Source organism: Sorex araneus, chromosome 3, assembly GCF_027595985.1.
Source record: "Sorex araneus isolate mSorAra2 chromosome 3, mSorAra2.pri, whole genome shotgun sequence".
Lineage (NCBI taxonomy): Eukaryota > Metazoa > Chordata > Mammalia > Eulipotyphla > Soricidae > Sorex > Sorex araneus.
Window position 1 is genome coordinate 220296017 of NC_073304.1, and position 27960 is coordinate 220323976.

At 44.9% G+C, this 27960-nt stretch overlaps 1 protein-coding gene and 1 non-coding gene across 4 annotated transcripts in view; one reads left to right on the forward strand and one right to left on the reverse strand.

Annotated features, from left to right (window-relative positions):
• LOC129403284 (leucine-rich repeat-containing protein 37A3-like) overlaps window positions 1-27835 on the forward strand; it is a 49569-nt gene extending 21734 nt beyond the window's left edge. For 2 of the 3 annotated variants that reach the window (XM_055129923.1, XM_055129924.1), the window contains 7 exons: window positions 4982-5053; window positions 6040-6114; window positions 8912-9021; window positions 13722-15343; window positions 17136-17255; window positions 23295-23338; window positions 24947-27835. In XM_055129923.1, coding sequence (XP_054985898.1) covers window positions 4982-5053; window positions 6040-6114; window positions 8912-9021; window positions 13722-15343; window positions 17136-17255; window positions 23295-23338; window positions 24947-25274 — 2371 coding nt within the window. In that variant the 3' untranslated portion in view covers window positions 25275-27835. The remainder of the gene's footprint in view (window positions 1-4981; window positions 5054-6039; window positions 6115-8911; window positions 9022-13721; window positions 15344-17135; window positions 17256-23294; window positions 23339-24946) is intronic. The other variant, XM_055129926.1, reaches the window with a different exon arrangement.
• On the reverse strand, window positions 27221-27325 carry LOC129403839 (U6 spliceosomal RNA). Its single transcript, XR_008629499.1, has one exon. It is a non-coding gene; the product is annotated as a U6 spliceosomal RNA (small nuclear RNA).
• Window positions 27836-27960: the final 125 nt, after the last annotated feature.

Below are 27960 nucleotides of genomic sequence, written 5' to 3' on the forward strand. Positions count from 1 at the left end.
CTTTCCCATATCATTGGTAAAATAAAGCCCTGGCCCTTGTTCCGCCCTTTATCTTCTACCACCTGTTGATTTCTTTGCTTTGCTCTCATTCTCCTCCCTGTACTCTGGGGTCAAGACTGATCTAGCCATCCTCTTCTACTGCATTGCATTCCCTCATCCAGTTATTCTATCTACCACAGAGAAGTGAGATCATCCTTTATCTATCCTCATCTGACTTCACTCAATATGATGTCTTCTGGTTCCTAGCAGGTTGCAGCAAATTACACGATTTCATCGTTTCTTGCAGCTGCATAGTATTTCACTGCATATCTATTCCACATCTTCACAAACCTGTCGTTGGACACCTACGTTGATTCCGTATCTTAGCTATTGCACTGAGTGCTGCGAAGAATGTGTGTTCGTGTGTCCTTTTGAATGTTTTTCTATCCTGAGGTAGCATACTCAACAGTGTTTCCACACCTTTTAGTAGTGTTGCCTGCCAGGGATTGGGCCTCTTTTGTTGTGATGTTAAGGTCCTTCTGACTGACTGCAGTGCAACTGGTAAACAATTGCCAGGGACAAGGAATGGCAGAGCTGCAAGACTCAGACCCCCCCAGAGCTGCCAGGAATCTCACTCAGCCAATGTGGTGACACGGGGGATTGAATTCCAGGCTGAATGCTTGCAGTGAGGGGGTCAAGCCGGAGTCCCCAGATAAGATCTATTTCAAAAGGGCATTTGAAGTAATACTGCCTGGGGCCAGAGAGATGGTACAGTTGGGAGGGCACTTGCCTTGCACGTCACTGACCCATATGTAATCCCCAGCACTGAATGTGCTCCCCAGAGCACCACTGGGGCTGATCCCTTAGTGCACAGCCAGGAGTCAGCCCTGAGCACAGCTGGGTGTGGCCCAGTAACCCAAAGAAAGGTTTTTAGTCACTGAAAGAGATCAGTCTTTTTTACTGTTTTTGGACTATACCCTGCAGTGCTCATGGGGTGCTGGGCCTTGAGGGGGTGCTTGAGGGGGGCCATGTAGTGCCATGAACCTGCCCACCCCACCCCCTTGGGCAAGGCATTTACACCAGCCCTTTTTGGTTTGTTTGTTTGAACCCTCTTTTTGTTGATTTTTAAATAGGATTCTCCAATAATGTCCAAAGGACCTAGGAACCAATTATGGTGGTGCTCACGGATCTGATTATACCAGGAGTCAAATTCAGCCCCTCGCAAATGCCAGGCATCTGCTCTGCCACTTTGAGCGAACTCCCCAACTCAGTCATGCCCTCTGAGATTGATAAAAACTGTTGCTCCTTTATTTGCCGGGCTGGGGATAGAACCTCAGATTTTATTCCTGCAAGACAAGTGTTTTACCTCTAAGTCATACTTCTTAGTCCTTTTGCCACAGTTTACTCCATAAAGCATAAAGATAAGGTCATGAATATAAAAGAGGCAATGAATGAGCTAGGCGTGCGCATACATTTTAAAATGCAGAAGAAGTCAGCCAGAGAAAGTACTGATATGCAAAGCATGTGCTCAGGTGCCCCTTCCATTTTTCGACTATGAATACTCATTTTTGAGTATTTACACGTTTCCATTTTTCTTGGGCACATATCCAGGTATTACATTGCTGAGTCTTTGGTAACTATGGCTAACTTTTTTGAGGGACCATCAAGCTTTTCTGCAGTGCCTCTTTTTATATTTTCACCAGCAGTGCATAAGGATTTCAATTTCTCCATCACCCTGGTTGCACTTTTGTCTGCTTTTAGCCATCTTACTGGGTATGAAGTAGTATCTGATTGTGGCTTGGATTTATGTTCTGCTAATGGCAAGACATTAACTATCTTCTCATGCTTATTATAGTCATTTTAAAATTCACTTTGGGAGCTGTGAATTTTAAGTGCCCTACTCACTGTACACCCATCTCCCCCACTCCCTCCCCCACGCCCCCTCTGCCCCTGTACCAGGCGCTTTCTCCAGCCATCTCATTGTCCTACTGTTCCCCTCACTAACTTATCTCCCACCTCTGCCCCAGTGGCAAGTTTCCTACTGAAGATCAGTTCAGCTCTTTGTTTCCGTGGCATTGGACATTTGAGGTTCCCCTACAAAGTTTGAGATAGATGGTTCTGAGTCCGTTCCTCTCCCTCTGACTGATTTCACTCAGCATGAAACTCTTCAGATCTATCCACATTGCAGCAAATTGCATGATTGTATCTCCTCTTATAGCTGGGTAATATTCTATTGTGTATCTATACCATAGTTTATCCAGTCATCTGTTTGTTGGTATTTGGACTGTTGCCATATTTTGGCTGTTGTATATAGTGCTGCAATGAACCTAGGAGTGCAGACGTCTTTTATGCATTGTGCTTTTGGGCCCTTAGGATATATTCACAAGAGTGGAATTTCTGGGTCATCACTGTATCACTGTCATCCCATTGTTCGTCGATTTACTCGAGCGGGCACCAGTAACGTCTCTATTCCTCTCAACCCTAAGATTTTAGCAGTCTCTTCTTACTTGTCTTTCCCAATGATTGGAGGCTCTTTCAGGGTCAGGAGAATGGAACCTATTGTTACTGTTTTTGGCATATCGAATACGCCACAGGTAGCTTACCAGGCTCTGCCCAAGTGGGCAGTATACTCTCGGTAGCTTGCCGGGCTTTCTGCGAGGTATGTATATACTGTCATCCCATTGATCAATGATTTGCTTGAGTGGGCCCAGTCACGTCTCCATTCATCCTAGTCCTGAGATTTTAGCAGCCTCTCTTTACTTGTCCTTCCCAATGGTGCCTCATTAGAGGCTATTCAGGGTCAGGAGAATGAGACCCATCATTGTTACTGTATTTGGCATATGAATACGCCACACGGAGCTTGTCAGGCTTTCCTTAATGGCAGTAAACTCTCAGTAATTTGCCAGGTTTTCCAAGAGGGATAACTAGGCTATCAGATGTTGTGTGATTGCATCTGCACGCTTCAGAAAGCTTGGTTTTATATTCTCTGGATGTTTGCATTGAAGGGATTACATGGTGTGTGTGTGTGTTGGGGGAGATTTCTGGGTGTGACTGTCTAGCTACTGGAAAATGGAGAATCTGGGTGCAAGAGGCCTAGTCCCGATCCGAGCAGCCTTGGAGATCTAAGCCCCGGGTCCCGCACACCTGGGTTCCTCTGCCAGTCATATGGAAGTTTAATTCTTAGTGTTTTGAGGAATGTCCATATTGTCTTCCCAAAAAGGCTGGATCAGTTAGCATTCTCACAGCAGTGAATGAGGGGCCCTGTTCCCCCAAATGCTCGTCAATACTAGTTATTGTTGTTCTCTTTGATGAGTACCAGTCTCTGTGGTATGAGATGATATCTCACTGTTGCTTTGATCTTCATTTCTCTGATAATTAGTGATATAGAACCTTTTTTTCCATATGCATTTTGGTCATTTGTATTTCTTTTGGGCTGGGAGTTGGGCCATAGTTGGCCATGTTCAGGGCTTACTCCCAACTCTGCACTTAGTAATCACTCTTGATGTTGCTTGGGGGGCCATATGGGATGCTGGGGATTGAACCCAGGTTTGCTGCATCCAAGCAAGCACCTTACCCACTATGCTATCTCTCGGTCCCTGACCATTTGTATTCTTTTTTGAGGAAGTTCCTGTTCATCTCTTCTCCTGTTTATCACTTTTTATGCCCCATGCGCTTGGGCTGTGCCTCACCTATGAGCAAACATATTCCTGGATTGTGCAGCGGCAAAAGTGGCAGCACAACACGTCATAAAACACTTCCTACCCATTCTCCATAATTACCACACCACATTTGATGGAGTTCAGATAGTAGGCAATAAGTCATATGGGGAAATATGGGGAAATATATATATGCATATATACATATTTTCAGATATGTATACCAAAGTTCACACCACATGCTAGTGATATCCTCCAGAATGTCTTAATGGTTTCTGCCAAAATAGAACAATGTTCACACTGTTTCCTATATGAACACTTTTTTGTAAGAATGCTCAGCAGTTCTTCATAACAGACAATACAAAATATATTACTTCGGTTGTGCTTTGTGACAGGGTTCAGGGCTTGGGATGGAAACATCCCAAATTTGGTGGAGGGAAGGTATAATGGTGGTGGCATTGGTGTTTGAATGTTGAGTGAAATCAAACATTGTGAACTAACTTATAGAATTAAAAAATTTTAAAAAAAGTAATGTGGAGCTAATGCCCAATTTAATCAGCTTAATCAATGGCTGAATAACTAGCAGTACTCCTACATTATAAATTTTTTTTAAAAAAAGAAAAAGAAATAATATTTGCTGCAGAGCAAGGACTTCCTGCAGACATCATCACTCCTCGGGTTTTCTTACTTCTTTGGGGGTGATGGGAAGACACACCCAGTGGTTCCCAGGGCTTACTCCTGACTCTGTGCTCAGGGATCACTCCTGGTGTGTTCTGGGGCCTATATAAGATTCCAGGGATGAAACGTACAAGTCAGCTGCATGCAAGGCAAGTGCCCCACTTGCTGTACTATTTGGCCCCTATTCCTAGGGTTTTCAACTTGGGAAAATTTGTTAGCATATATATTTTTCTTTGGTAGATTTGTTTTGTTTCCCACTCCTCCCCACCCACCCCACCCCCCGTTTCCCCTTTACTTTATCATCTAGAGACTTGAGTGTTTCCCAAAGGGAGAATGCTTAGTGCTGGAGAAATAGCACAGCAGGTAGGGCGGTTGCTTGGCACACAGGTGACCCGGATTCAATTCCCAGTATCCCATATGGTCCCCCAAGCACCACCAGGAGTAATTCCTGAGTGCATGAGCCAGAAGTAACCCATGTGCATCACTGGCGTGACCAAAAAAGATTAAAAAAAGGGAGGGGGAATGCTTTATGGATTCTAAGTGTGATTATAGATAATCACAGAAAATAATGTTTTTTACCTTCAAGTTCCATGCCAGTAAAATAAATAAAAACTTCAATCCTACTTACTGATTATGCAGATAATTTTCGTTTTATTGTATTTTTTTAGAATTCTCAGTCATAATCCTCTAACAGCTATTGAAGATTCATATCTTTTTCAATTACCAGCATTAAAATATCTGTAAGTATTGTAATAGCTTTGTAGCTCATATGATTTCTGCTATGATTTGCTGTCTTTATTTTTCTCCATTTCTGTCATAGATTATGTGTCTTGCATTGAATTTCAAAGTTATATTTTTAATTTTAATACTGGATTGTTGAAATGAGATTTCTTTTCAAAGGAAAACATTAAGAAAGAATGTACATGGGTAACAGCCAAAAGAGGAAAAGAGCAATGTTGAGTACATATAGATAAGAAACATACAGATGCGTGTAGAAGTATTATTTATTCCAGAAAATAACGAGTAATAATGTAAACATTATTTAAAAAAGAAAGTAAATAAAAGAGGACCAGATAGGTGAGTGGTTGGAGCCTGTGCACTGGGTGCTGGAGGCCTGGATTCAATCTCTGGCACCTTATGTGTTCCCCAGAGTTCTACTCAGAGCAACCCACAAGTACAGCACCCAACATATCTCCCAAGTACTGCCAGATGTGGCCAAAATCCAAGGCCACCCCCAGCTCACATGAAAAAGAAACATTAAACGAAGTAGATGCAATTTAGAAAGAGAAGTCTAAATTGACAAGAGAAGGAAGAGACAAGAGAAGGGAGGGAGGAAGGAAGGGAGGGAAGGAAGGAAGGAAGGAAGGAAGGAAGGAAGGAAGGAAGGAAGGAAGGAAGGAAGGAAGGGAGGGAGGGAGGGAGGGAGAGGAGGGAGGGAGGGAGAGGAGGGAGGGAGGAAGGAAGGAAGGAAGGAAGGAAGGAAGGAAGGAAGAAGGGAGGGAGGAAGGAAGGAAGGAAATTTATTTAGTCTACCAAATTGTCATGAATTTGATGATAGAGAAATCTCTTATTTCTGTAAGAGCTCTCTGGAATTATGGTCTAGAGTAAGCAGTTGACCTGGCTTTACAGCGAAGCCAGAATCAAAGTTATGCCTCTTTAATCTCATCTATTTAACTCTAGAGTTTCTGTATTTGGATTCTCATCATGCTTGTGCTTTCTCCCTCAGAGACATGGGAGCAACACAAGTGTCGCTTGGACCAGTCCAAAACATCCTCATGATGACTCTTGAATTGGAAAAACTGTAAGTTGATTTTTCTGACATTTATTTTCACTTTGTTTTTTAAGACTTTTTATTTTTGTTTCTCTTTTTTTTTTAATGTAGGAGTACTACTATTTATTCAGCCATTAATTAAGCTAATTCAATTTGGCATGAACTCCACATTACTATTTTTTATTCAGAATGTTAATTTAATTTTTTAAATTTTTTTTAATCACCGTAAGATACAGTCACAAAGCTTCCCTGTTTGAGTTTCAGTCATACAGTGATAAGACACCCAACCCTCCACCAGTGCACATCTTCCACCACCAATGTCCCCAGTATCCCTCCCAGTCCCACCCGTCCCCCTGCCTCTGGCTGACAGTCTCCCCCATGCTCTTTTGCATTGCTTGTTATGAATAGTATAAGATGTCATACGGCCACAAGAGGGCTGTGTGCTCCTGGAATTCTAAAAGTTTAAATAATTAGGGTGTGGAGAAATCTCTGCAGAGAGCTGCTCAGTTCAGAGATTGTGTATCTCTGGATCATGATCATTAAAGAGCTTAAGTGGCAGCCGAAGGCAGTTTGTGGGCATGACCTCCAGGTTCCCACGGGGACTCGGGGGCATGAGAGGGACAGGCCCATCCCCTATCCCTTGAGGCCTGGAATTTGCTGTCACTGAACCTTCGTACCTGCACTTCTCATTGGGTTCTGGAAGTTGGTGGCTGTCGGGGTTTTTAAGGGGCAGGTGGAGGGATGACGCCTGCCTCTGTCTGAGGCTCCCCAGTGAAGTTGGCCTGGCTTAAAGTCCGGAGGCATCTCGCAGAGAGCTGCTCGGTTCAGAGATTCTTTTGTGTGTCTCTGGATCGTGGCCCTTGTTTCTATCTTTTCCAGAGAAATAAACTATTGGCATATGCTCTGCAGGGTATGCCGGCTTGGCCGTAGGGCGCCTCACGACCAGCCCTAAGTGCGGCTTTTGATCTCTTTTTGAGATTTATGGGTCTCTGAAATATGGCCGGTAAATTAACTTGTATAACTGAGCCAGAGGTGTTTTGTGGGTTGGCTCCCACATACCAAACTTTTGGCTGCTTAGTTTCTTGGTAAACTTGCCCTAAGTTGTTGGAGTTCAGCCACAGGTACATCAGCAATTTTGGGTTATCAGGAAGACAGAAGGGTCCATCTGGCTGCTGATGCACTCGCTCCGCAGGTATAGACTGACCTGCTGCTGGCATCATACCCCTGCTTGTTTATTTTTCTTAAGCTATGTTTAATTGAGGTGTAATTTTATTTTTTTTCAATTTTTTTTAATTAGTGATTCACAGTGAGGGTACAGTTACAGATTCACACATTTTCGTACTTGTTTTTCCCTCATGCAGTGTTTAAGAGCCCATCCCTCCACCAGTGTCCATTCTCCACATTCTCCACCACCAATAAACCCAGTATCACTCCCACCCCACCCCCAATACCATCCCCCCCACCCACCCCACCTCTGTGGCGGGGCATTCCAATTTGATATCTCTCTTTCCTTTTGGGTGTTGTGGTTTGCAATAGGTGTATTGAGTGGTCATCCTGTTCAGTCTCTAGTCTGCTTTCAGCACGCATCTCCCTTCCGAGCAGGATCTCCAATCACATATTACTTGGTGTTCCCCTCTCTATCTGGGATGACTTTCCCTCAGCATGTGAGGCCAGATTCCAAGCTATGGAGCCAACCTCCTGGTATTATATACTACTGTTCTTGGGTATTAGTCTCCTACTCTGTTGTTCTATATTCCACAGATGAGTGCAATCTACCAAGTTTCTTTAACCAGTCATCTGTTCTCGGGCACTCGGGTTTTTTCCAGATTCTGGCTATTGTAAACAGTGCTGCGATGAACATATAAGTGCAGATGTCATTTCGACTATACTTTTTTGTTTCTCCAGAATATATTCCCAGTAGTGGTATTGCTGGATTAAATGGAAGCTCAATTTCTAATTTTTTGAGAAGCGTTCATATTGTTTTCCAAAGGGGCTGAACCAGTCGGCATTCCCACCAGCAGTGTAGAAGGGTCCCCTTCTCCCCACATCCTCTCCAACAGCGGTTGCTTTTGTTCTTTTGGATGTGTGCCATTCTCTGTGGTGTGAGGTGGTATCTCATGGTTGTTTTGATTTGCATCTCCCTGATGATTAGTGATGCAGAGCATTGTTTCATGTGCCTTTTGGTCATTCATATCTCTTCCTTGGAAAAGTTTCTGTTCATTTCTTCGGCCCATTAAAAAATATTTTTAAATTGAGATACTCAAGAGTCACTTTTGGTGTCTCATGGATACTGGGGATCAAACCCAGGTCGACCATGCTCAAAGCAAATGCCAGACCTGCTACACTATACTATTACTCTAGTCCCTGTTTTTTTTACAGTCTGGAAAAGTGCTTTCAGATTTCCCCAGGTTATAACTGGCATTTTTATGTTATCGTTATCTGGGAGCTGGAGAGATAAGATAGTGAGTTAGGTATTTGCTTTGCATGTGAATAACCCTTGTTCAGTCTTTGGCACTGTCTATGCATTCTCTGCCTGCAAGGAATGATCCCTGAGCGGACTGCCAGAGAAACCCCTGAGCACCACCAGATATGACTCAAAAACAAAACTCAATTTTCTGAGGGCTGAAGTGATAGTAGAGGAGTTCAGGTACACACTTTGCATGCATCACCTCCCAGTTGGGTTCCCACCACCACCGAGTTCGAGCAGCGCCTCATCCATGGTTCTCAGGAACATTTTGAATAGCTGCACGGTGGCTTTGGCTGCCTCTTCTACCTATTACAGTAACCCCTTTACTCTGCACTTATTTCTCTGTGTTTTCATTCATAGGATCTTACCTAGGCATCTCACCTGCTGCCTCTGCCAATTTAAGAATAAAATAGACTCTGTCTGCAAAGTAGTCAGACTACATTGTGAATGTACCAGCAGCACACACTGTGGTGAGTCTGAATTGCCTGCTGATAGCTTTTTAATTTATGTTTCATTTTAATTTTAATCACTGATGGTCCATTTTAAACTGATTATGCAGTTGCATTATTTTTATTCAGAGTTCAACTCCCTATATTTCTAAGAACGATTTCCCTTGGTAAAAGTCTGCATCTCAGTCACATCGTTACCTTAACAGTCTATGCATGACCTGAAGACAAGAGGAATGGAAGAAAAGAGATGAAAGTGGGGAAGGGAGCTAACACTAATGGTCACAAATGAGGGCCAGACTCTGGGCAAGGTACTGGTCCTCCAGATGAGAGCTCAGCCACAGAATGCAGTTTGTAAGCAGATTTTATATAGAACAGATCTCAAGAGCCCTTTTCTTCACAGGACAGGTGTAGGTATTTTATTGCATGTGTTTTTGTAATTTTATAGGCAAGTACAAGTCATACTGTCTTATGAAAGTTTTGCTTAGAGACTGAGAATTTCTGGTTTTCTAAGCAGAGGTTGCCACTCAGTCCTTCTAAGGATGTATGGTCTCCTGGATTCTTAGACCATCCCCACCTCTGAGACTTTTTTGAATTTTAACCCTTCCATCTACAAAGCACTCAGGTGCTCTTAAGTATCTTTCCACACAGTAAGTTTACTGACCTTAGCTTCATAACTTCCAAAATGTGCTTTTAGGAAAATAGATCAATAGGTTGCACCACATGCTTTTCATGTGGGAGGTGTGGGTTCAACCCCCACAAAAGTCTCCCAAGCACTGCTGGGAGTATCCCTTGGGCACCGCTGAGTGTCGCACATTCACACATGCTCACGCACTCACGCGCACACACACACACACACACACATACACACACACATACACATACCCCGCCCACAAAAGTGTTTTCACGCTGGGATATTATGAATCAGATTCGCTATCAGCAATTGGGCACATCAAATCACTTTGCTTCTTACACAAAGCTAGTGTTATTTTTAAAATCAACTTTTAGAAAGTCTATTACTCCCTTTTCAGAGGTGGGCAGAAGAATCATTTAGGAATCACCTTTCATAAGATGAACATCAAACCTAGTGGGGTGGCGGGAAGAAGAGTCAGACTGGAGGTGCTGTACGGACCATGGTGTCTCGGCACTTCAGCGGTGGTCCAGGGAAGTTCACTTTGTACATGGAAACCAATTGCATTGGTACTATTATAACCACGTTACCCCAATTGCAGTGATTTTATTTAGAGAATAACTAAACCAAGCAATCAAAATTCAGAATACAATACTAATATTTTTTTTTTTTAGGTGAGGAACAGCAAAACTAAAAGTGTTAAATGTGCCTAATGCCTACATCGTGTGATCCCAGTCTGGGACTCTCTGCAAGTCCATGCTTCTTCCTCACTTCCTTTAACTCCCCCTCTAAACTTCACCACCACCAAAAGCATTTCATTAAAGTTTGGTTGGAGAGAGTCTAGCAGCTAGGGCACTTGCCCTCCATACAGTAGACCTCGGTTGGATCCCTAGCATTCCAGATGGTCCCCAATTACTGCCAGGAGTGATCCCTGAGCACAGAGACAGAAGTAACCCCTGAACATTTCTGGGTTTGGCCCCACTTCCCCCCAAAAGAAACCCAACTGTACAATGTTATACTTGATCTTCAAGCAGTCAGAAACTTTGTACGGTTCCCTAAAGTAGAGCTGAAAATAGTAGGAAGTAGGTAAAGGCAAAATACACATCTAATAAGAGTTGTTTTCCCCAATTTTGGGAGCTCCAATATTATTTCCGGGGCCAGAGAGATAGTACAGTGGGTAGGGGACTTGCCTTGCACACAGATGACCTGGGTTCCATTGCCGGCATCCTATACAGTTTCCCAAGCATCTAGATTTTCTCAACATTGCACATTGACATATACTCTGGCAAATCCATTAACATATCCTTAGACATCTGCCCAGATTCAACAATATGAGGCTAAGGGCTAATCAGCAAAAGATTTAGTGGGTAGGGGGAGAAAGGGTGCATTCAGATGAGGACCTGATTTCTGGAGGAATTTCTTCTTCGTCTATGATGGTAATAAGAATATTAGCACCCAAAAGAGGTAGAGAGAAAAGTCCTCTCTCTTTATATGGGCAGGACAGGATAAAGGTATGGGAGTATAATAAATCATAGTTGAGGGACTAGAGAGATGGTATAGTGGAGAGGGTGCTTGCCTTTTTTTTTTTATGCTTTTTTGAGTCACACTTGACGATGCACAGGGGTTACTCCTGGCTCTGGCAGTGTTCGGGGAACCATATAGAATACTGGGATTCGAACGCAGATTGGCTGCATGCAAGGCAAACAACCTACCTGCTGTGCTATTGCTCCAGACGGAGGGTGCTTATCTTTCATGCAGTCAACCCAAGTTTCCTTCCCAGATTCCCATGTGGTCCCCCAGGCACCACCCAGAATAATTTCTGAGAGCAGCACTGTAGCACTGTCGTCCTTTGTTCATCGATTTGCTCGAGCGGGCACCAGTAATGTCTCCATTGTGAGACTTGTTGCTATTGTTTTAGGCATACCAAATACGCCACAGGGAGCTTGCCAGGCTCTGCCATGTGGGTGGGATACTTTGGTAGCTTGTCAGGCTCTCCGAGAGGAATGGAGGAATCGAACCCGGGTCAGCCAGGTGCAAGGCAAATGCCCTACCTGCTGTTCTTATCGCTCCAGCCTGGTGGCCATAATTACCAAAAAAAGATTTGTTGATTAATTTTTAATTTGCTTTTGGGAGCAACACGCATTAATGCTCAGAGATTACTCCTGGCTCTGCACTCAAGAATTACTTCTGCTGGTGTTCAGGGAACACGTGGGATTCCAGGGATCAAATCTGGGTTGGACACATGCAAGGTGAATGCTTTACCTTCTGTACTCTCTCTCTAGCCCTGCATTTATCTACTTTCATAAGGTGGTTCTAGATTACTTAAAAAGTATGCTATCAACAATTATGCAAACAAGTATATGTAATAGACACATGTAAAATTTAATTAAAGTAAAAATTTAACCATTATAAAGATGTTTTCTCTTGGGCTAGAGATAGTAAAGCGGGTAAGGTGATTGCCTTGCATGTAACCAACCCGGATTCAATCCCCAGCATCTCAAATGGCCCCCCAAACACTATCATGAGTCATTTCTGAGTGTAAAACCAGAAGTAACCCCTAGGCATTGCTAGGTAGCCCCCCAAAAAAAACCTCAATTATTTTTCAAGTGTAGTTTATCTTTTCGATGAATTCTGAGCACCAAGTATAAACTTTATCATATATCTTTTTACATATTTGATTAGTACATATTATGATCAAGATCAGGCTAGTTTTATTAAACTTTTGTCAGACACGTGATAATTGTGAGCCATAAGAAAACTAACTAAAAATGATTATTTTTGTAGTCCATTAAACTATTCAAAGTTCTTGGGCTTATTCTTATGCTTCTCTAACTCAGGGTTGAATTATCTAATAACTCCATTATTATATCTGTAAAATTTATTAAATAGTTTCTCTGATAAACCTAAAGAAGAGCCAAATATATGTGATTTGTTTGAAGTACCAGGAACTAATCCCGTTGCTCTCCCTGTGATACATTATGTAAAGTTTTCAAATGTTAATAGTGATTGATGGTACTATTTTTCAATTAGCTCATAACAGTGATAAGATAAACTCTAACATGGATTTAAGTATTAAATTGGGTTATTAAAAGAGTAAAACTATCAGCATAAAGAATAAATTATTAAAGTAGTTCAATGTTTAACTCTATATAAACCAATAAGCATTGAGAGCAGGTAGACATTAAAATAGGCATTTTTTACTCAAAAAATGTAGATTTTAAAACAGAATTTGGAACTTGCGCAGTTTTAATCTTCAATTTTATCTATCTAAAACACTCCGCCCTAATCATAGAGGAAGGTCACTTATCTCTAAGATGCATGTTATTTAAGTCATCTGTGCTTCAATCCTGTGTGCTGTGGCTGAATCACAAACCCAAGGTTAGTTAGTTTTTAATGATCTGAAATACCTTCAGATTCACAGAATACAGTTGGAAACAGATTATGTTGAATTCAAAATTCAATTCTAAATTCCTAGAATTCTAAGAGCAGAACCAGGAGCAACCCCTCAGCATGGCTGGGAATGGCCAAAAAATAAAACAGAAGTCATAGTTGATCTGTAAAGAGTCTAACTGAGCAGCAAATATTTGTCTTGAATTCTGGGCACTTGATCCTTTGGGACCAGTAGAATAATCATATCATTATTGTTTCTGTGTTTGTTTGTTTGTTTGTTTGTTTGTTTGGGGGCATACTCAGGTGCTCAAAGTTTACTCCTGACTTTGTGTTCAGGGGTCAGGCCTGGTAAGGCTTGAGGGACCCTATAGGGTGCTGGGGATCAGACCCAGGTTGGCTGCATACAAGACAAATATTTATCTGCTCTTCTGTCACTCTGTCCCCCAGTGGAATAATCCAAAAGACATGTACTGAACTTCATACCCTATTTATTCTGAATCAATAGCGATGACCACTTTGTTTCTCCTTTTGTTGTTGTCAATCATAGGTGTCAATTTAGGGTTTCCCTGTGCCTCCCCCCCACCAATACAGCACTTGTTTACTGATTACTCATTTACTTGCCTGAAATTTATGTCTGTAGATGCTCCCAAAATATTCCCCAGTTATCTTTCATGATCAAAAGCAAGCTCTTCCTTTTTGACAGATGAGGAATCCATAAATAATATAGAAGGGGAGTTCATGGAGACTTTACAGGCCCGAAAAAAGAACACTAGCACCGAACTGACCATAGAACCGGACAAGGCCTCATCAGAGAGAGACAGAATGTCCTTTTTCATAAATGAGCAGCTGGACTTCAATGATAATGATATGATGAATAAGCTAAATTACATAATGCCTTTTTTCCAGGAAGGTAACATAAAAGATGTTGAATCAACCTTGTTACCCTTCCTTAAGCTCCTTTTTAAAGATGTAAAAGACAAAGCAAATCCTGGGGTTCATTTGAAGAACAGCACAATTCCGATGTCTCTACAGCTTGAATCCAACAATTCAACATACAATAAGTTGAAAAGTCTCCATTTTCTGAAAAGCTTGATAAATGCAGCAACTCAAGCAAAAGTCCACAAAGCTAGGAAGAGAGAGAAAACTGCCACGCTGGTCCGTTCCATACTTTTCGGGCCCAAATTGAACCGTCAGATCTTTCCGAAGAAATTGAAAACTGTCTGGCCAAAGAGAAAACACTTAGGGAAGGTGGCAGAGAGGGAGAGGAAACCACTGCAGATGAGCAGCGTGCTCAAGGACCCCGGGGGCCTCCAGAAAAAAGAGCTTCCCTTAGCGGGGAGGCCCAGGAAATGGGTGGAAAACCCCTTCAATGAGGAGTCAAACTCCATCCAGGAGCACAAGGCGGTGTTCTCCATGCCCCTGGAAGAATTCTCCATGGGCAGGCCATCTGCTGCCACTTCTAAAGTCCCACCCGAGAACCCCAAAGACCTAAGAGACACTTTCCGCGTTTTAGAAGACGCAGATGCCAGGGTTCGGAACATGAAGTTTCCCAGCCCCGTGCCACACAATAAAATAAATTATAATTTTCAGAAATCTTATTCTCACCTGGGAAGCAGAAGGGCTAAAGCCAGCGCGAATAGAGACACGAAAGAATCAGCACCCGAGAGGCCGGTGCGGGTCGCCAAGCGGCCTCCTTTCGCTGCGGTGAAGAGCCTCATCAAGTCCCCGCCAAGAGAGGAGTCTCTGTCTTGGAGAGATCAGAACAAACCTTTGCTCCAGTCCTTTCAACCTTCACACTCATCTGCAGGAAAGAAGACCGCAGAAAGCACGCATGCTGCAAATGGGGCGAACACCAGAGGCATCACGGTGCAAGAGAAAACGGTCGGTAGCAAAGGCACCTCCCATGAGAAGGACGCCCCGATGGTGGACAACCTCACGCCGACTGTCAAGCAGTCCAGCGAGATGCAGTGGGAATATCACAACGTGGCCACGGACATCGTCTCTGCCACACAAAGACCAGACCCAGGAGACAAGCTGGAGATGGAATACATCCAGCAGCTGCGGTCCCTTATCCCCAACAACAACGTGAGGAAGTTCATTGCTCACTTGATGCGGACTCTCAAAATGGACTGCTCTAAGCCCCAGGTGCAGGTGGCGTGTGCGAAGATCCTCTCTGAAACCGGCCTCCTGATGAAGCTTCTCAGTGAGCAGGAGGAAGGAAAGGTTCCCAAGCCAGAATGGGATACGGAACAGTGGAAGACTGAGAACTACATTAGTGAGAATACCGAAGGCCAGAGTGAACAGAAACAGCCAGACGAAAGTGAGGTGAGGACAGACTTTTTTTTTTTTCATAGAGTCTCACAAGTGAAATAAGTCAGAAGAAGGACAAACGTAGAATGATTGCACTCATTTATGGGATGTAAAAAAAAATTAAAACTTAGTATGAGATTAACACCCAAGAACAGTTAGAAACAACAACCAGGATGAATGGTCCACAGTTGAAAGCCTGCCTCAAGGGCTGGGAGAGAGGCAGCTGGGATAGAGAAGGGATCACGATAACAATGATAGTTGGAAGGGATCGTCTGGATGGGAGACGTGTGCTGAAAGTGGGTAAAGGATCAAACCTCTCAGTATCTGCATTGCAAACTATAATGTCCAACAGGGGGGTGTGGAGTGAGAGGAGAGAGGAGACAGCAAGAGAGAAGGGAGAGGGAAGAAGCAGGAAAAGAGAGAGGCGGAAAGAAAAGGTGAAAGAGAGGGACAGAGAGGAGAGAGAGAAAGAGAGAGAGAGAGAGAGAGAGAGAGAGGTGGGTTGAGGGTGGGGGGAGGTGGCAGGAGGGATACGGGGATGTTGTTGGGGGGTAATGTACACTGGTGGAAGGTCGGGTGTTGGAGCACTGAATGGCTGAAACTGGCTGGCTCACAATCAGGAAAGCTCTGTAACTGTATCTCACAGAGACCAGGCTCAGGGGCTTCTGGGGCTCTCAGGCCATGCCATGAAAGAACACGAGCAGGAAGACCAGGGTCTCTTGGCTCTCCCTCTTTTACTTGCTCGCTCTCTTTTTTTGTGGCCACACAATTTTGACTACAATAATGATGGTCCCTGTGCTCATTTATAGAAAGGTAGCACTGTTCCAAGGAGAGGTGTGAGAGGACCTAACACACCAGATAAATAAATTGTAGAAGGAAAGGCTACAGACAAGATGGTGTAACATATCTGGTGTGCTCTGTAAGAACATATTGGGGCCAAGGAAAAAGTTCAACACGAGTGCCCCTGAGCACTGAGCCAGCAGTAGCTCTGAGGACCCTGGGAATAGGCTGAAAACAAAAACAAAACAACCCTAAAACATACAAAACAAAAACCTATAGTCCACTCATATGAGAGAATGGGGTTTTAGACTGCATAAGAATAATTAGTCATTCTTTAGAATAGGTTTAAGAATCCTTCCCATCTTTTTGTCTAATTGTTCTTGGGTGCTGGAGCAATAGGATAGTGGGTAAGCCTCTTGCCTTGCATGCCGCCAACCCAATTTTTTTTTTTTTTTTTTTTTTTTTGCTTTTTGGACTGGAGCAATAGCACAGCGGGTAGGGTAGAGGGTTTGCCTTTCACGCAGCCGATTCCTCCATTCCTCTCAGAGAGCCCGGCAAGCTACTGAGAGTATCTCGCCCACACAACAAAGCCTGGCAAGCTACCCATGGTGTATTTGATATGCCAAAAACAGTAACAAGTCTCACAGTGGAGACATTACTGGTGCCCACCCAAGCAAATCAATGAGTAACGGGATGACAGTGATACAGTGATACAGTGCTTTTTGAGTCATACCCGGCAATGCACAGGGGTTGCTAATGGTTCATGCACTCAGAAAATACTCCTGGCGGTTCTCAGGGGACCATATGGGATGCTGGGAATCGAACCTGGGTCTGCCACGTGCAAGGCAAACGCCCCACCCACTGTGCTAACGCTCCAGCCCCCTCGCCAACCCAAATTCGATCCCCAGCATCCCTTTTGTTCCCCCAGGAGTGATTTCTGAGTGCAGAGCCAGGAGTAACCCCTGATCATCGCTGGGTGTGGACCCCCAAAAATAATGCATAAAAAAAATTGTTCTTTTTCTTTCAGCTCACAAAAGAAGTTCCAGGATATGGCTATCATGATGGCTATCATGAGGCCAAAGCAATCGTGGTAATATTTGTGATTGTAGTCGTGATGATATTGATTATAATTATCGGTCTCATTGAGGTAAGAACAGTTTATTCAGACTTCCAAGATGTTTTTTTTTTCTTTTTGGGTCACACCCAGCAATGCACAGGGGTTACTCCTGGGTCTGCACTCAGGAATTACTCCTGGTGGTTCTCAGGGGACCATATGGGATGCTGGGAATCGAACCTGGGTTGGCCGAGTTTAAGGTAAACGCCCTACCCGCTGGTGCTATCGCTCCAGCCCCAAGACTTCCAAGACTCAATCTGTCTTTACAATCGATTCAAGGGCTACAAATGGAAAATAAATGCCCCTTTTCCTCCTACTGAGGCTTGATTTTCCTCTTCAGTCTTGAGGTGTGTTTGCTTCTCATATTGCAAAGATGATCCCAGGGCTTGTCAAAGGAACCTGACTCCCTGGAGGTCCCTGTGGAAGTGAAACCAAAATAAGAAGCTCTTAGATAATTTTGAAAAGTTAAGATAAGAAAGCTGGAGCTGAAACAAAAAGCAGTCTTCCTGTGTGCAATCTGGAGACTACACCCTGCGATGTTCAGGGCCTACCCCCAGCTCAGTGTGGAGGGGGGAGGGGGTGTCACTTCTGGTGGTGCTCAGGGGACCTTGCAGAGCTAGGGATCCAGCCTGGCCCTTCTGCATGCAAAGCATGCACTCTGACCATTCAGCGCTCTCTCTGGTCTCAACATAGACTTTTTTTCTTTTTAATTCAAAAGAGATTCTGGGGATCAAACCTGAGTCAGCCACATGCCAGGCAAACGCACTATCCCCTGTACTATTGTTCTGGCCCCATGTTTTTTATGTATAGTTCCCTCACCTCTGCATCACAAAAACATCCAAAACCTTGACCAATGCCCTTAGGTCATGGCCTCAAAAGATTTGGGGGCTTGAGATAGTACAATGGATAGGGCATTTGCCTTGCATGTGGCTGACCAGAGTTAGAACCCTGGCACTCGGTATGGTTTCCCAAACCTGCCAGGAGTAATGCCTGAGCACAAAGCCAAGAGTAAGACCTGAATCGCCCCGGTTCCTCAAGCCCCATATTGGGTTCATTTAGACTGTAACAGAGATAGTTCGGGTGATAAGGCACTTGCTTTGCATGCTGCAGCCAACCTCAAGTCAATCCCCAGCACCACGTATGGTCCCCAGGCACAACGAGGAGTTGCTCCTGAGCACTGAGCCAGGTACTTGAAACTGGATATATTAAAGAATGCCTTCCAAGGCTCTCAAACTTTTGGCAATCATCAGAATGACCCAAAGAACTTGCTGAAACACAAACTATTGGGATCTAACTGAATTTCAATACTTTGTTCAGTACATTAAGTTTGAGGTGAGCAGGGTATTTCGCACTTTTCAAAAGTCCCCAGGAGATGGTGATGTGCTAGCACAGGAATCACAGACTAAGAACCAATCTGAAGTTAACGATTCTCCCCCTCCTAAGCAGTGCTCGGGGCGGTGTTGGGGCACTCCCAGCTATGCTTCTCTAAGCATGTTCGGGACGGAGGATATAGAACTTGTGGTGGGTGCCGTGTCGATTGCACTGGGGCACCATGGATGGAGTGGGTGTTCTCTCTCTGCCTACTCCAAATGAACCCCTGGCAGTCACAAACTTTTAGAAGAAAAGCACAGGTACACGGAACCAGAGACTGAAGCCTCCAGGCCACAGGGGGCGGGGACTGGCTGGTCCTTCCTGACTCCCGCCCTTCGGGGTCCTGGCTCTCAGGCCCACAAACTGCCTCCGGGAGCCACTTAAGAACACTAATGGCCTTGGGGGCTGGAGTGATAGCACAGCGGGTAGGGCGTTTGCCTTGCACATGGCTGACCCAGGTTCAATTCCCAGCATCCCATATGGTCCCCGGAGCACCACCAGAAGTTATTTCTGAGTGCATGAGCCAGGAGTAACCCCTGTGCATCACCGGGTGTGACCCAAAAAGCAAAAAAAAAAAAAAAAAAAATGGCCTTGATCCAGAGACTCACAAATGAATCTTGGAATGGATTCGCTCACTGTAGAGGTGTCTCCGGACCCCAATCATTTCCAAATTTAGAATTCCAGGAGCACACAGCTGCTTTCGCAGCCATGCGACATGTCATGATATTCATAAAAAGCAATAGAAAATAAACTATCTAGCATCTGCCTGTGGCAGGTAGGCTTAAGTAGTGGTGGGAAAATTTGAAATAAGGATGGTGGGAAGATGTAATGGTGGTGGGATTGGTGTTGAAATACTGAATGTAATCAATTCATGTGAACAACCTTATGAAAGTACAATTAGAAAAAAAAACTGTTGGGGGCCTACAGTGCTAAGGATCACACCTGGTGGGGGTGCTCAGGGACCACATGTGGGGAAGACCCAACACAGGCACCTCTAACTGCTGAGCTATCTACCTGGCCCCAGTTAATGGTTTTTATTTATTTTATTTACTCTTTTGCTTTTTATATGGTTCCCTGAGCACCACCAGGAGTGATTCCTGAGTACAGAGCCAGGAGTAACCCCTGAACATCACCGGGTGTGACCCAAAAAGGAAAAAAAAATCATTAAAGTCAGCACTCTGTGGGTCTGGAGTGATAGCACAGCGGGTAGGGCGTTTGCCTTGCACGCAGCCAACCCGGGTTCGAATCCCAGCATCTCATATGGTCCCCTGAGCACCGCCAGGAGTAATTCCTGAGTGCATGAGCCAGGAGTGACCCCTGTGCATCGCCAGGTGTGACCCAAAAAGAAAAAAAGAACACACATAAAGTCAGCACTCCGTAAGCATGTGGCCCAAACTATGTCACTGTCACTGTCATGTCACTGTCATCCCGTTGCTCATCTATTTGTTCGAGTGGGCACCAGTAATGTCTCTTGATTGTGAGACTTATTTGTTACTGTTTTTGGCAAATCCAATACGCCACGGGTAGCTTGCCAGGCTCTGCTATGCGGGCGCGATACTCGGTAGCTTGCCGGGAGGAGGTGAGAGGGGCGGAGGAATCGAACAGGGGTCGGCCGCGTGAAAGGCGAACGCCCTACCGCTGTGCTATTGCTCCAGCCCAAACTATAATAAGTAAATTAAAAAGCAAAGCATGAGTTTGCAAAGGAAGTGGGGTGGATAAAGGGACAGCCTCAGGTCTTGATTAGTGTAGGAATGTTGACACTAGAGGGGGCTTTGGAGTTAACATTGATATTGCCTTAAACTCTATTATTAATGGTTTTACAAATCACAATGTCTAAATTTTTTTTCACCAGTAATTTTTGAATTGGCTCTAATTACCTGAGAACTATGTTAAGTCATTATTTTTACTGTTTTAAAAGGTACATTGCTATGGTCTTTAAGGGAGAATTAAGGAAATTGAAGGCAGTTTTTTATTGACTATGAATGAGGGAAAAGTACAAAAATAAACATGTGTAGCACTATGACAAGCATACATATTTTCTTTCAGTGTTAGATGTATTTCTGTTTGATAAATACAAGGTCAGCAGATTTTTCAACTAAAAACTTGGATTTGCTTAGACTGTACACCAAAGAACAAAAGAGTACCTTTATAGCATGAAAGGTATCATGTCTTCTCATCAGTGTAGCTGACTCTTTTAATGATCTTCTTCCTAGTTATAATTACTAATAGCTAAAACATGGAGTATTAATCTCTTCTCCTTTTGTTTTCAGGAAGCAGTTACTATACTTATGTCATTTCCCCTTTGCCTTGAAAAAACAGTTTAGTTCTGATTAGAATATAGTTTATTTTTCAGAACCAGAGTAATAGCACAGTGGGTAGGGTGTTTGCTTTGCACACAGCCGACCTGGGTTTGATTCCTCTGTCCCTTTTGGAGAGCCCAGCAAGCTACCAACAGTATCCTGCCTGTAGGGCAGAGCCTGGCAAGCTACCCGTGGTGTATTCAATATACCAAAAACAGTAACAACGAGTCTCACAAAGGAGATATTACTGGTGCCCACTCAAGCAAATCAATGAACAACGGGATGACGGTGCTACAGTGCAATTCAAAAGAATGTCAGTGGTTTGATGTACTCACCACTCACTGACATTCTTCTACTCATTGATTACTTTCCTTGTTGACTGGAAGGATCAAAAATGTAGAGTCTCCACCCTCCTGGGACTGAAAGATAAAGGTGTTATCTTGCTGATCCAGTGCAGTAAGATCTCTTTACTTTTGTTTTTTAATTTATTTTATTGAATCACCATGTGGAAAGTTACAAAGTTCTCAGGCTTATGTCTCAGTTATACAATGCTCAAACACCCGTCCTTTCACCAGCGCACATATTCCACAACCCCCCCCAAAAAAAAACCCGATATACCTCCCAACCCCCCACTCCCCAACTCCCCACCCCCCTAGGTAAAGAGAAAAGGAAGTGAAATTTATCTCTTTAGGTTAAAGCGCCATCTCAGTAGATGAAGTTAAAACATTGCAGCTAAGACTGGGGAGATAGCTCCCTCCAAGGGCTAGTTTCATGCTTTGCGTGAGGAAGACCTGGGTTCGATCCTCGGCAGTACACGCCCTCACCCCTAGAGCCACCAGGGCCACCAAGAGCTACTCCTAAACAGCAAATAAAATTGTTCCTGCATATTGCTGGGTGGCTCCCAAACCAAACATACCCGCACTGCAGCCTGAGCCCGCGCTGGGCTACTCTGATCATGGCAGGCGAGCGGTAGTTACTCCAGGAGCTCGCCCACATCTGTCTTCTGTTCAAGTACGCACCACTGACTTTTCCCAGCAGGCTCATTAAAAAAGTGATTTGAGGGCCAAGGAGATGACTCAAAAGACTAAAACTTCAACTCACCTTGCAAGTGGGAAGCCCAGGTGCTAGCCATAGCGCTACCTGGTCCCTGAGCACCACCCCAGAAGTAGCCCTCCCGCAAGCACCAACTGCCAGGGAGAGCCTCAAAAAATAAACAACAGCAAACTGTGATTGAAGGGGTTCGGGATCTAGGTTAGTGGTGTTGCACTTGTCTTGCGTGTGTGAGGCCCTGGGTTCGATCCCTGGCACCACCACAACAACCAACAAAGAATTAGAATAAATTAGAAGTGACGGTGCTGAGGAAGAGCTCTCTGAGCCTTTGATACGTGTAAGCTGCTCGTCTGTGACATCACCAGCAAGCAGCACTGATTTATGCCAACCACAGTACAAGGAGTTTCCTATATGTTGTCTGGTTTAATCCTCGCAGTCCTCTAAGGGCAGCATTAGCATCCCTCCATTCTTGCTGTTCTTGTCATGCTGGGTACCAAACCCCCGTCTCCTGCATGCAAGGCAGGCATTCTCCCACTGAGCTACCTCCCCAGCCCCATCATCCCACTTTCAAACATGAGGGTCACATGCAAAGCAGCCCGTGCTCCTTATTCCACTGTTCCATTTTATCTCCTTAAGGACAAAAACACGGAAATGTTTAAAGTATTGAAAGTTCAGTTGAAGTCGCTCTAACAGTTGACATATTGATTTACTTATTTATTGGGGGCCACAGCCATCTGTGCTCAGGGCTTATTCCTGGCTCTGCTCTCAGGGATCACTCCCAATGGGGGCTGAGGGAACCATCTGGGGTCCTGGGATTGAATCTGGGTCAGTCACGTTCAAGGCAAGTGCCCCACCCACAGTGTGATATCTATAGCCCCAGGAATCAACATATCTCCTAGAACCTTTATTGGTTTTGGTTTGTTTGGGGAGGAATCATTGCAAATGCAGCCAAGTTTTGTCTCCCGTAAGACTCGACTCTGCGCGCTGCATTGATGAGGACTCCTCACGGGGGATAATAGCGGCGATGGGAAAGGCATCAGACTGGTTCTTGGCATTGTTTAGAACACAGTCACTGTTAAAAGGATGTTTCTGTGTTTGGGGCTTGGCAGATACTTTTAGTTTCCTACTTCATAGTTTTTTATCCGGATTAATGTGCTGAATTTCTCTAAAACAGTCACTAAGCTGTATTCCTAACTGTGCCCCTTAAGTCATGCCCAGGGACCATTGAACAGGAGAGAACTCCTGCTCTTAAAAAGTGATGTCAGTGGGTAGGTACAGCAAAAGCAATGGAATTAATAAGGTTGTATAGAGATTGGTCACCGCGATAATCATGATTTTTTTTTCAAAACAGATATATGGTCAGAGACGAAGAAAATTTAAAAATGGAAGATCCAGGTAAATATTAGTCTGAGAACCTTTCATTTATACTGGAGTGTCCTCCCCCCGGTGCTTGGGGACCCTGGAGCCCTTCCGTGTGCTACTTGGCCCTGTGACCTGGGCCTGAGTTCAGTGTTAGTGTCTTAGGGCCCCACAAGGCCAGGCTGCTCAGTCCCCCATGTGGGGTGGCTCTGCTCTCAGGGATCACAGCCCACCTGTGCTCAGGGAGGCCATACGGTGCCATCGGCCAAAGTTGGAGTCTCATGCCCAAAAGGCCCTTTTAACTATCTTTCCAGTAGCTCGGGGCTACTCCAGCCTCAGTGTTCAGTGTGGTGCCAGGAATTGAACCCAGGGCCTCACACATGCAAGCCTCACACATGCAAGTACTTTACCATTGAGCCATATCCCCCAACCTCTATCTCTAGCTCTTATAAAAAGGAACAGAGGGAAAATGGAAACTAGGCAAGGCCCTTGGGGGTGCACTGCTGGTGAGTGGGAAAGAGCATGGTCCCTGTCCCTTGGGACCTCTCCATTGATGACCAGAGTCCTTGCGCTGGGAGCTCCGTTTCTTGCCTATACTCAGCGCCCTCTTGCTCTGTACACACGCACTGCCTGTAAAGCGCGAGACTGCTCTCTCTTCTGTTCACACTCAAAACCCATCGCCGTGCCTCAGTGTGGTTCCTGCCTTTGATGCTGATACCTGTGGCTTCTTTGCTCACCGGCGATTGTCTGCAGGATGAAAGCTAGTGTGCTAAAGAACTTGGCTAACTGCACACAGGCATTTACTCTACTTCAGCATCTGGGATAAAGCAGCTAGGACGATAGAATCACCTCCCCCAACGCAACTTCCGGTAAAGGGTGCTTGAGAGACTAAATTCAGAGGCGACCAGTGGAAAGGCTTCTGGACAGACTCTAGTGCTTTCTCTCAGTGTGGTGGGCAGTTTGTTCTTTGCACACAGCATTTGCTGGGGCCACGGTGGTGAGCAGAACTAAATATCCTGCCTGTTTTCCAAGCCAGGCTACATATCAAGGTCTCTCAAGAGACAATGGGGTCCCTTTGGATGGACCCAACAAATGTCTAAAAACCGCCACAGGTATGCATGGAATCTCTCTCAAGGTGTCAGGTCATAGTGGTTGGACTCATCATGGCTCCAGACCGAGGTACCCATGTTGTTGTCCTAACAAGACCAGAGACCTCCATCCTAGGAAGCATGGGAAATGGGTGAATGACGAATGATGTGTGTCCGTGTTTTCCTCCAAGGCCCTCTGGAAGTTCTCATAAGAGAGTAGAAAGAAGAAAGAGTCAGGTAAGCACAGGGAGGAGGGGGCACTGAGGCAGGACAGGAGTGGACCGGGGTGCAGAATCATGAGCTTCCCTTGCCTTTTCCAGGGGGGCTTCATCTGGCGAAGGTGGCCCCTGTGCGTGAGAGACACATACCGGCCACTCAGTGTCACACATAAGAAAAGCAAAAAACTGCATGACAAGGATTCCTCTGATGAGGACATAATTTTCAGCAGATATCCAGGGTAAACAATGGGGACAGTTCCAATACCTGCCTGAAGTCAGGAAGTGATGCAGAGGGGGCAGGTCCCTTGTGAGAGCTGACTGTATTCTTCTTGTTCCAGGGAGCTCAAGGAGGTCATAGTAAGAAAAACAACGGAATTGACTCCGGAGGAGAAAGCAGCCAAGAAGACCAAGGCAGCCAAGAAGACCCAGGGAGCACAGGAACCTCAGCGCCCCCCAACACGTGTCCCCCTGGCACGACAGACCGGCAAATCTCCACTTGGAACCCCGACATCACAGACACCCCAGTCACAACTGTCCATCAAGGCTCCACAGGCCCCCCATGCACTCGAGTCCTTCAGATCCCAGGAGATCCTGTCATCACAGGAGATCTCAACTCAGATTGAGGAAGTACAGGACTCCTCAAAAGGAGCCACCGTGTCCGAATGAACGGCTCCCGCCTCAGACCACCTGGAAATTTGTCTTTCATAGTGAAAGACTCCATGCTCTTCTAATAAAATCACGACGAGCCACATCCAAGTACTGTACTAATAAGTTCTTTACATGCTTGGAATTTGAAACCTCATAACAACCCTATACTTTATTACAAAACAGAGGCTTGGTTAGGTTACATAATGTCCCATATTCTTACTACTTACAATGCCTAGATCTAAATCTTTGAAATGACTGTCTATACTCATGATCAGTATTCATCCTTTTTCTTGTCCTTTGCTAGATCTCCAATCAAGTCTCCTAAAACATTTTTTAAAAATCATCTTACCAATCATCTTTTTTAAAAATCATTTGAAAAAAAATCATCTTACCTCTGCCTGCTTCCCCCAATCTTATCGACCCAGGGGTCACACCCATAAGCCACCTCCTGTAGGCACCAGATAATCATCTCATCAGCCACTGTCCAGAATTCTGCTGCTTCTCCTGGAAGGGAGAATAAAATGAGGCCTCCCGTAGCCATGCTACCGGACTCCTCACCAGGCTGTTTACATTCAGGGGTGCACAAGAGGGGCGCAGGTGAGAGCCCTCCCCACCCCAAGGGTCTCAGCCCTGGCAGCCGACCTCCACTACCCAACCGCCGCCATACTCTGAGCCGCTTTTCACATGCTTGGGCCGAGCCTTACGCATGAGTGGACATATTCCTGGATCTCGCAGCAACTTGATGGCCGTGTGACACATCATCATAGAGGGAAATTTATGTAAATGCCTCTTGGAGAGCCCAGCAAGCTACCAATAGTATCCTGCCCACATGGCGGAGCCTGGTAAGCTCCCTGTGGTGAATTCAATATGCCAAAAAATAAACAATAACAGGTCTCATTCTCCTGACCCCAAAAGAGCCTCCAATCATTGGGAAAGACAAGTAAGGAGAGGCTGCTAAAATCTCAGGGCTGGTCGAGTGGAGACGTTACTGGCACCTGCCCAAGTAAATCAATGAACAACAGGATGACAGTGATGCAGTAAAGAGCTTCTCAGCAATTCCTATAAAATACTTATTTTATCATTTAAAAATGAATATATGAGTAAGTCCAGCAATGGACTTGGGAATTAAAGCTAAAAAAAGAGGTCAACATTCGTGTAACCAATAAAGGCCATTGGCAGGATGCAGGACTGGAGCTGGAATCCCTCCCCTAGCAGGGATGAGGTCCGAGAGGAATGGGTGGGATGGGAGGATGGGAGCCTCTCCTCATGCCCCCAGAATAATCGTCCCTGAAGAGCTGTTAAAACCACCATCCTCCAGCAGGGATGAGTATTAAAGCAAAACACAGCCAATCCTGTCGTTCTCTCCAAGGGCTCCCCAAGTGCCACAGCAGTTAATGACAGCAGACTCAACTCCTGCCCCTACTTATGGGGTCACTCTAACGGGCTCTTGAAATGACCAGAACTTTTGCAGCAGTGTCTATACCGCTGTTGATGCTAAGACCTGTCTGTTTTCCCAAACTCTCAAACTTATCCACAAGTGCATGCCTGTAGGATAACATAGCCTCTGATAGTTTAGATTTATTGGGTTACTCCCGTTACGGTGCTCCCATTCCTCTGTGTTTATTTGTAGTTTCTTAGTATTCTGTTGACTTGTAAATATTGTTTTGTATTTCTGTTCTCCTTGAGTCCTTTGCATAGTTTATTCAGAGCCATGTCCTTTCTTGTATAGACACAAGAAGACAATATTATGCCTTTGTAACTTGGGACTTAATTGGCCTCGAATATTATTCCCTCCCGGGCATCTGCTTTCTCCAGTTAAACCTCAGTTGCCCTCAGTTCCTAGCACCCCCAAAACAGGGTCCCGATGAGGGATGGGATGGATCCAGGGCAAGCGGTGAGTTATGTGCTACCCTGGCATCCAGATGGGCCTGGCCAAAGTGCCTAATTCTTTTTTCTTTTTTTTTTTTAATATGGAACTCTTCGCGAATTTGCGTGTCATCCTTGCGCAGGCCATGGTAATCTTCTCTGTGTCGTTCCAATTTTAGTATATGTGCTGCCGAAGCGAGCACCAAAGTGCCTAATCTAAACTATAAGTTAAGAGCTTGATCATGGGCAAATGCTATCATGATCCAAAAGTAATGACGAGACTAGGACCCTGTTAGGGATAGGAAAGACTAATCTGGCTTGAGCACTGTAGTCTGAGATCGAGATGGCTCCAGGAGAGCAATTCTATAAGCTTTAATACATTTCTTATAGTGTCCATACAAAATGATTAATATTATGAATGCTTATATGCTTGCTAGATGAGGAGAAGAGAAACACACTCATGGGTCTCCGCCCTTGGGTGGATCCTCCTGCTGAAAGAGAATCAGTCCTAGGAGAAGCATCCCCTGAGGGAAAGGAACCTTACCCCTATTGATTGTGACCACACCTCTGTGTAAGCCCCAACCCCCTCATGCTGGGGGGATTTAACTAGGCTGTAAAAGTGGGTTGGGGGGCCAGATCCACAGATCCAGGGAGAGATCTAGAACTGGGACAGAAGCAGAGAGTGAGAATGAAATAAACTGATCGAGCAACCAGTTTGGCCTTCTCCTTCCTTCGCCAGCCCTTGACCGACAGCCACACACAGTGGTTCCAGAGCACCGAACGCGGGCAGTGCGACAGAGCTGCCCGGAGAGCCTGCGAGTGGCACACCCGACAGCGT